We start from the raw sequence: 10,186 nt of genomic DNA on the forward strand, positions 1-10,186 counted from the left end.
TATTTTCATGTTTATTTGTAACAAACAAATGTTGTAATTTTTAATGTGAACTGATAAAATACAAGCATAATTTCGTATCGTAACTGGTGTAATATTTATATTCTGTTGAGAACTGCTGACTGGTGGGTGATTGGTGCTTATTGTTCTATTCATTTAAACAAGCCGTAAGGATTGTTTTGAACGACTTTCGTACTTAAAAATCCGGTTTTTCCCAAACATTTAAGATGCAAATCCAATAATACCATTTATCGCAATACTATTGGGAACACCCCCAGCGTTAATGAGAAAAGTAACATTATTTTCTGAATACACTATAGTCGACAAGTTAGAAGTCGTGTACCGTATGTGTGTTGTCGTCCAGGTATCGTAATCGTTGGGATATCTATCACCTGTAAATTTGTTTTGTTACGAAGACTTTCTTGGAAAATTATTATTAACGATTCTATTGAGTTCTTTGGAATTGGGGATGTACCCGTTCGCTAACAATTGGTAGAAAACATTTCGTATACAAAAATGCATTAAGGGATTTCTTTTGTGGCTTAGATATAGATATTTTGGACGATTTTAAATTGTTGTTACTTAAATGAGGGTTGTTATTGAAACTAATTTTTTTTTTGTGCATGCTTGGTAGTAAATGATATTAGCTTTCTGTGATTTCGGATCGAGTTTTCATTTACTAGCACTGTAGGTTTGGGTTAATCTAATTCGTATTGCGTGCATTGTCCTGGTACGCATTTGTGGCAGGTTATAGTCCTGCTACCCGGTAAGTTATTGTTGTTCGAAGTCATAGGAGTTAAGGTGGAACTATTTTCCTACAGTTAAACCTTGCATGATTAGTATTATTAAGGGGAAGGGGGAGGTGTTGTCTGCTTGGTTCGGCGACTCATTTATTAAGTGTGTTATTGCGCTGGATTAGTTAGAGAAAAGCTGTGATAATTTTGTTATATATATATATATATATATATATATATCCCTAGTTGTGCAACCCAGATTCTTGCTTGCGGGGGGGGGGGGGGGAGACTTGTGAGTAAATGGTTGTCCCTTGAATGAGTGTGTTTATTTTGGCATGCCCGAAATTGTTTACCACCCGCACGTTAATAAGGGAAATATTGCTTGGGGTAAAAAATGACCTCTCATTTTTTTGATAGAAATACACGTTTTAAAGCACCGTTAATCCAAATTAAACAAAATTTCGACGATGTCGGTCCGAAGGTACTCTCATTTCGGGCTAAACCGATTGCAACCAAATTTGGTACGCATATTCTTAGACATAAAAAAAGGACCGAAAAGCTTTTGGTGTGCGAGTAGCGACAGCAAATTTTTTTTATTTATTAAGAAATATAATCCAAATTTTTATTATAGATCCCTTAAATAAAAGTAAACAAAATGCATGCGCAAAAGATTGTACTTTATTATTTTGAACGATTGATATGTTCTAAGTCGTTTTGCATATTATGTCGTAATCAAATTTTATATATGTCTCGAAGCAATCTTTAAATTGTTTTCAGAGCGGCGTGCGTAAGAAGACGAAGGAGGTTCGTGGCGTCGCTCTCGAAAATAAATTGAGAAAAGAGCAACGTGATGAAGGTAAATTGTTTTATTTTATTTAAAAATTTCGATTAGTTTAAAAAACATAATTGTTTTGATTTTTAGCGGAGAAGAGTGATGCGACTTCTTCGACTTCTCACGGCTCTAACTTAATTCTGCCATCGGTGAACGTTGAAAAGGTAGGAATAATATGTTTATTTTTTAAATTACTTGCACACGTTCATTTTAATAACTTAACTTTTATTTAACATTCCAATATTCTATTTGAATGTTCTACATTGACAAATCTGGAATCACTGTTTAATGCAGTTTTGAACAATTTTTGAATAAATAAGCGTGATATATAATTTTATTGCCGAAGTAATAGTAACAAAGTTTGAAAAAATATGTTGAGTTTCGCTATTGGGACGTGCATATTTACAGTCATTCTATGAATAGTTTTGTTATTGATAATAGTACAATATTTATTATTCAGTGAAGTACCCAATTATTGTTTTATTTTGACAACCTACTGTTACATAAAATCGAATACCGAGTATTTCTTCAAAGGACGGTGGTTTCATTCGAACAAAAATTATAAAGAAAAACAAGGAATAAAGTTTAATGTATTCGCGCGTAAAAATTAGTGAAATGGAAATAAACAGCTATTTCTTTCATTATTTTAAGAGGGAAAAATACTCTATTTAAAACAAATTTTATACAAATATTGTGCCGACTTCTGCCACTAATGTTGGGTGTGTTGTGTGTTGTTGAGAATATTTTTGGTGGTTTCGGTATATTTGTTAATAGGGTTATTTTTTATTTGTATGATATTATTTTCTTGGAAGAATTTTTCGGTTTTTGAGATATAGTCTGTGTTATTTAGTATGACTAGACCTGCGTTTTTATCTGCTGATGTTATTGTTAGGTGGTTAGTTCGGATTTTTTGTTGTAGGGATTTTATGGTTTTTGTGATGTGAATTGTATTGTGGTTTAATTGTTTTGGTTCACTAACCTTAGTCTTCCTTAAGATTGTAACGGATTTTTCCGGCTATTTTATGTGTGTGTGTGTGTCTACCTCCCTTGAGTTTAGTACCGTCTCCGGCTTCATCGACTACACCCTGTTCTCTGAATCTCTGTTGATGTGTTGATTTTTTATTTCTTTCTTGAGGAGGGTTGTATATATTTTCTGTTTTTCTTGAGGGTTATGGAATATTTTGGGTAATTTTATTTGTAGGAATTTTGGGGTGACGTTGTGACGTTTAGCTGTGTATAGAAAATTTAGGTGTTGATTGTTTTTGTGTCTCTTGGTTAGCATGTATTTCAGCTGTAGGAGCTTCCTGGATAGTTCCATGTTGTTGACATTATCGATGAAATGCTGCATTGGAATTATAAGGATGCAATAAATTAAACTTGAATGTAGCAGTATACTTATAATTGTTATGTTTTCTTTAGGTAATCGATTTCGGCCCTAGGCCATCGTCAGACCTAGCTGAAATTACATTTGTGAAGTGGTGGATAATATAAAGTTTTTTTGGTTAAAATTTGGCTGAAAACCAAATTTCGCAATTTTAACTACACGCTTAGCAGTTTTATGCATGTCATATATTTGTCCGTACGTGTACTCGTCGCTTTTATATCATTGCTGTTCCTTGTTTGTTAGTCTTCGGACTACTTCAGAATTGACCCCATAGAACGCTGCTTTCTTTGTCGTGATGCCCATCATTGGGTAACACAGAAGAAGCGTACTGAGGAGATTCGTGAGCTACTCACGGCTAGATCCCAAGTACAAGCCTCCCTCGCCCGATCCGGACGACTTTCCCCGTGTTTCCAACACACAAGTAGGCCACCAACCCCCATCCCTAAAGAGACCAGTCCCATCAGTGATAATGGAGAACCAAGACCCTCCTCATCACGAGAATGCCCCCGTCGTTCCAACAGGATTCGGAACTCGAAGCGCCATCGTGCCACGTCCCCTGGAAAACCCAGAGATGCGACTGCACTTCGGCAGGATGAACGCCACAAGAAGACGAGTAACGTTAAACGATAACCCAGGACTTCTTTCGCGTATTTTCGAGCGTACCTACCAGGTGATGGAGATCACCCTTGGAGGAATCCTCCAAGCCCCTATTACGCAGGCTGAGTTCATACGCATGTGCAGAACTCTACTCCTGAAAAGACTTCAGGATCTATCCGAAGTCCAAAATGGAATACGCCCTGCTAACATCCTCGCGATTACGCGCATGATGAAGGTTCCGCAACCTATTGGCGAGTTACTGTATGCCCTAGGACCATATTTCTGTCCACTCAATGGGATACAATACTTTATCTCCTACACCCCAGCCCCCGCTGCCAATGTTCCTAATTGGTATGCACTCGACGCTAATGTCCTCACTAACTTTAAATGGTATGTGGAGATGTGCACCGAGCGCTTCCAGATGGTCGATTTCCCACGACAGTCTGAAGATCAAGGGCTTCCTCTTCACTTCGTCGCTAAGAACGAAGAAAACGACCTTGGCTCAACTCGAGCCGTGCTCAATGCACCACAGCCGTCAGACGGCTTTTTAAGGTTCGTCCATGAAGAGTTCTATGACCAGAACGGTCCAGTTTTCGCGGACTGCGACCTAATCATGGCAACCGGGCTATACATCCCGGATATAATTACGAGTTATATTAACTCGTATGTAAACCACGTTGGTGCCTAACATGGACAACCACTTCTTTTACTCGGATTTGACATTGTATATACAGGGTATCTATAAAAGAACTCCGGGGTTTTAAGACAAAATATTTTAATACAGTAAAAAATGTACATACATGTTTTATACATGATTAGAAAGCTTACATTTTCAAGATTTTTTAACAACTTAGTAAAGTTCAATGTGAGCTCCGTTAGTTAGTTAGTCCAGACGACACTGACTGCCTGCCGCAGCCGTTACGTCATTTCACGGTCAACGCTCCGCAGCGCTGCCAACTGTTGAGAGAAACATTCCCAATTCGTATGAGTAAAACTCTTTGAGCTGCTTGTTTCAAAGGAATTGATCAAATTTTGCTATCTTTTATAGTTTAAAAAATATTAATTTTTTAAACCCCGGAGTTCTTTTATAGACTCCCTGTATAATCTTTATGTTTGATTCCACTTTATTATACGACTTTCGCGTCACATTGACGTGTTAACTTATTTTCATTAAACTTCACCTTTCACCTTACTTTCTTTTCAGCTCCATTTTACGACTATTTTAATTCAAGTTTTAACCATTTTACCTATGTTTCCGAGTATATTTCAATATTACATGTATTTTATGACGGTAAGCCGCTAACTTTATATTATCCACCACTTCACAAATGTAATTTCAGCTAGGTCTGACGATGGCCTAGGGCCGAAATCGATTACCTACAGAAAACAATTATAAGTATACTGCTACATTCAAGTTTAATTTATTGCATCCTTATAATTCCAATGGAGCATTTCAGCGATAATATCCTTATCATTGTATTACCATCGTTGATCAGGGGGACTTTGTTTTCACAAGTCAATTGAATAATACCAACCTGTTTTTCATCGATAGCATGTTGATTGCCAGAAGGTGCTTGCGGTAATTTGGGGATATATATATATATATATATATATATATATATATATATATATATATAGAGAGAAGAGAGAGAGAGAGAGAGAGAGAGAGAGAGAGAGAGAGAGAGAGAGAGAGACTGAGTTGTTTAAGGGTAACATTACGGGATAAATTTAGGACTAGCTTGGCGTCCATTCCTAAACCGAAAATCTGGAGATCCCCAAATAAATGATTATACCATTATAGAATGGAAGTAGTTTACGTCTTTTGTTTTTAAAAGATCAATTACTCCAAGGAAATCAAAGAGCAATTTCCCCAAAAATGACTATGAACATATTGTGGATGAGTCATCTCAGTTATTAATTACAAGGTGAAAGTGACGAAGATGGCGTAAATAAACAAGCAGTAGAAGACAACATCCAATGTCCACTAGAGCCTCTTGAACATTTTTGAATATTTCATTTTTTCCCAAAACCCGGAACTAGTACGTTACCTGAAAGTCAACCGGAGAATCCCGTACCAGTAGAAGAAGTAGGAGAATTGTGAGGGCACCAAGTCGGGTGGTAGTGCTGAAATACCTTAAGACAATGTAAGATATTTTGGCAATTGTCCTCCTAGTACTAGTTTTGAAAAGAAAGACGATGAATAAAACTTTGCTCAATCTTAAATTACTGATAATTGGCGAAATTTCAATGCTGTCATCAAGACTGTTCAAATATCAAGTCGATTGATGGAAGTTTTTGGCAATTCAAGAGAGTTCGAGGGAGTTTCAGTGTTGGTAGTGGGTGATTTTAACCAGCTTGGACCGGTTGGAGGTCGTCGTGCATTTCAAGTGAAGGATTCAGTGTCGACGGCTGCTATGGCACAAACCCCACAGTGGAAGTTATTTAAAATCTTTCGGATTAACAAAATTATGCGACAAAAAGACTATCAAATATTTGCAGAAGCATTAAATCGACTTGCAGTTGGCGAATGTACACAGCAGGACATAGCAATGTGGAACTCTTGCGTTTACAGAGAAATCGATCTTCCACAACAAGCTCTTGATGCTACGAGACTATGAGTATCACACTCACATCACAGTCTATAATAAAAGAATTGTAGAACAAAAAAGATCCGGTGCAGAATACGAATAGTGAGCAGAGCTGAGGATCGCATTCTTGGAAATCCCACGCTAACTAAAAGAAATCAGGCCAAAAAAGCAGTCGAAAATTTAAAAGCCCACGAAGCCCAAGGCCTAGCTCCGGAACTCGATCTTGTACAAAACGTTAGATACATGGTGACCGTTGATATTGATGTACATCAGGATGGACTCTATAACGGTGCCCTTGGCGTTCTTAAACGCATCGATTTTGAGATAGTTCCCGGTCAGCGGGGTCAAGCAAGATCGGGAGCGGTTTGGATTGAGTTCGATTGTCCAACAATCGGAGCAGAACTTCGGAAACAGAAGAGAAGTTTTATGGAAGCTAACAACATTCCCGCAACATGGACGCCAATCAATCGAATCAATAAACAATTTAATGTTCTCGACAAGGGATCTGTGCAGATAGATTTCAATATCCTCTAGTCGTTGCTGAATCACGCACTATACATAAGAGTAAGGGCTTAACTCAAGACGTGACAACAACAACAACAATTTGATTTATTTTTACCGACATTACATAATATGAATTTAGCCGGGATCAAACTTGATTTTGATATAAATTTGATTTAACGTAATATTGATCTTGATTTAGTGAAGTTTAAGTAAAAGTTTTCTTTTTTTTCTTCAAGTTAGCAAAACAAAAATATGTAATAACAATATTTTTAAATTTGAATAAAATATTTCTAAATTTTAAAAGTTCTTTCTAAAACATAGCACTATCACAATTTAATTCAGATCACTTTATAGTTATTAACGTCATAAGGCCGATATGTAGCAAATAACGGACGTGGTTGAAGTTTGTAAACCGAGGCGTCAGCCGAGGTTTATATTCAACCAAGTCCGTTATTTGCGTATCGGCCGTGTGTCGTTCAAGATTTTTCGTCATCCCATTATGTGGAAATTATATATTTCGACTTCATAAAGATCCATCTTTTCGCAATACTTAAATATAATAATTATCTTGATCATGGTATGTTTATGGTCACATGTTAGCGGTTGTCATGGACGCAACTACTGAAAAATAAACAATTCGTTAAAAACGCGTGCTGAGAAGCTCTACGACGGTTTTCCAAAAATATGGACGTAATTGAAGGAAATATCAATATTCCTCCAGACGTATTAGCAGACTCCATGGCTGCAAGTGTCGATTTGCTACCAGAAAAGACCAGGGAGCGATATCAAAAAGAATACGAAGATTTCAAGGAATGGCTTAAGATTAAGAGGATCAATTTAGTAAATGAAGACGTGTTATTAGCGTACGTAAAGGGAAAATCGGAAATGTACTCGCCCAATTCATTATGGACAAAAGTTTCAATGTTGAAACTCACTTTGAAGGTATATGACAACATTGACATTTCAAGGTTGGTAATTTATTCATGTAGTGTATTTATTGTGTATTGGGGATGTTTATTACATTACAGATTCGGAAAATTATTCGCCTTTTTGAAACGAAAGTCTGAAGGTTACAGACCAAAAAAGTCTAACATTTTGTCTGAAGAGCAAGTCATGACATTTTTATTGGAAGCTGATGATGGTGTATGGCTCCTAGAAAAAGTCATCTTAATATGTGGAATATTTGGCGCTTGTAGGGGTGATGAGCTTTTTAAGTTGAACGTGGAGGACTTTGAAGACACCAACAAAAACGTAATAGTTACATTGCGGATCACAAAAAATAAGAAAAGCAGAGTGTTTTTAATTCCGAAAGAAGGACTTTCCTTCAATGCGTATCAGTTATACCAAAAATACGCGGAAAAACGTCCTCAAAATTTAGAAACTCGGCGATTTTTCATTGTCTACCGCAAAGAAAAGTGTGTTAGGCAGGTTGTGGGCATTCATACCATTGGGGGTGTTCCCAGGAAAATTGCTAAGTTCTTAAAATTAAAAAACCCAGAGTTATACACGGGCCATTCGTTTCGGAGGTCATCCGCTCCCATGCTTGCAGAAAATGGCGGCGATCTCCTAGCAGTGAAGGAACTTGGAGGCTGGGATTCATCTGCGGTAGCGGAGTCGTATATTGAAAATTCTGTTTCGAAGCGATTAAAAATCACCAAACAACTATTTCAAAGGTCCAATAGAAACTCTGAAATTACAACATCCATAGCCACAGCTTCTTCATCAAGTGTAACATCAACAGGTGATAGTGGTCCTCAAGTTTCCTACGATGGACTACAGATTTCTAGCAATAATAACTGTCACTTTCATATTCATTATAATAAGTAGTTGTTTGTATTTCAATAAAAGCATTATTTCTTAACGGCCGCATATGCGTCCGTTATTTTTTAACGGACGCCGTCCGTTATGAATGATATTTCATTTGTCAAATGAGTTGAGTTAAATTGAAATAACAGTATGGGATGACGAAAAATAGTTATCAAACGTCAATTTTAGATTTAACACTTCTCATAGCAAATTCACTCAGACAGGACCACCAAACCTTTTCGCCCTCCAATTTTGAAATGTCATTAAAGTTTGTCGGCCACTTAAGACCCAATCTTGCCAATTTCATATCATTCAGTCCCCTGTTTTCATCCTCAAGTGAACACTCAAATAAAATGTGTTCCACGTCGTCCACTCCCCCACAAGTACACAAATCATTATCTCTGTTTCCAAATCTTCTAAGATACTTTCCAAAATTTCCATGACCAGTCACTAGTTGCACTAACGAATAATTTAGATCTTCAGGAACAATTTTCTTTCTATTTTGAATTAATGAAATAAATTTATATGTTAATCTTCCTTTTTCGGCCGAAATCCATCTTCTATTCCACAAATTTAACGAATTTTGATTTAATTTATTTTTAATATATGATAAAGGAATTTCATTAAATACACTTTCTAAATTACTTTTAGCGGCCTCTTTTGCCAATTGATCAGCTCTTTCGTTTCCATGATTTCCAGTATGGCTTTTTGTCCAATAGAATTTTATAATAAATTATATTGTTTTCTTTTAATTTTTTCAAACTTTCCCGAATATTTAGTTTTAGATTATATCTTTTAGATGATGTATAATTTAGTGCAGATAATGAGTCCGAATATATTGAAATGGTCTGATTATAATAGTTTTCTTCTATAAATTTTAATGCTTTTTGTATTGCTAAATTTTCGCTTTGAAATACAGTACATCCCAATTTAAATTTTTCTTGATAAATTTCCAAATTGTTATTAAATATTACAAAAGCTGCTCCAATTCCTCCTTCTAATTTTGATCCGTCCGTATAAATTTTTATCGTATTGTCGTCTTCTTTCGTTCCATAAATTTTATAAGTTAAATTCTGAATTATTGGATGTCCTAAAGCATTATAAGTATTGTTTTTTTCTATTATTTTATTTGCAAATTCCGTTTCAATCATATTAAAATTATTTGATTTTAATATTTTTACGTTGCGTATTCCAAAATTTCCAAATCAATTGGTTTAACATTAGCTATTATCAAAGCAGCCTCATTAGATGTTGTTCTATATGTTCGTGTTATTTTTAAAACAATCATTCTTTGTGCGCTCATTAGCATTCTCTTCTCTCGAACACCCAACCCTTCATACCATATTTCAGAACCATATGTGATTGCTGGTAATATTGCATCATTATAAATCATTTTTAAAATTTTCTTTTTTAATCCCCAATTTATTTTTACTACCGAACCTATTTGTCCACAAATATTTTTACTTTTTTTTGATAAATATTTTATGTGTTCTTTCCAATTCAATCTATTGTCCAAAATAACTCCTAAATATTTCATGTGTTCTTTACATCTAATAAATTTATTATCTAATTTGTAACTCTGTCTTAATTGATTTTTGTTTTTACCGAAAAATATTGCTTCCGATTTTTCTACATTAAATTCCAATTTATACTCTTTCGTCCATTTTTCTAAAGCCATCACACATTTATTAGCTTTTTCTTTTAAAATTTTGTATTGTTTAGCTCCAATTATTAAAATCGTGTC

At 35.5% G+C, this 10,186-nt stretch overlaps 1 protein-coding gene across 1 annotated transcript; it reads left to right on the plus strand.

Moving 5' to 3' along the window:
- Positions 1–7,244: 7,244 nt before the first annotated feature.
- LOC116162464 (tyrosine recombinase XerC-like) lies at positions 7,245–8,463 on the plus strand. The gene is made up of 2 exons (XM_031476085.1): positions 7,245–7,604; positions 7,665–8,463. Exons 1-2 carry the CDS (start codon positions 7,321–7,323, stop codon positions 8,461–8,463), a joined length of 1,083 nt encoding a protein of 360 aa, XP_031331945.1. The 5' UTR covers positions 7,245–7,320.
- Positions 8,464–10,186: the final 1,723 nt, after the last annotated feature.

This window comes from Photinus pyralis, unplaced genomic scaffold (genome assembly GCF_008802855.1).
Source record: "Photinus pyralis isolate 1611_PpyrPB1 unplaced genomic scaffold, Ppyr1.3 Ppyr1.4_LG1, whole genome shotgun sequence".
NCBI lineage: Eukaryota > Metazoa > Arthropoda > Insecta > Coleoptera > Lampyridae > Photinus > Photinus pyralis.

Coding starts and splice junctions, on each gene's coding strand:
- LOC116162464 (XM_031476085.1), top strand. CDS start 7,321: ATGGACGTAATTGAAGGAAATATCAATATTCCTCCAGACGTATTAGCA. Junction 7,605..7,664: donor GACAACATTGACATTTCAAG/GTTGGTAATTTA, acceptor ATTACATTACAG/ATTCGGAAAATTATTCGCCT.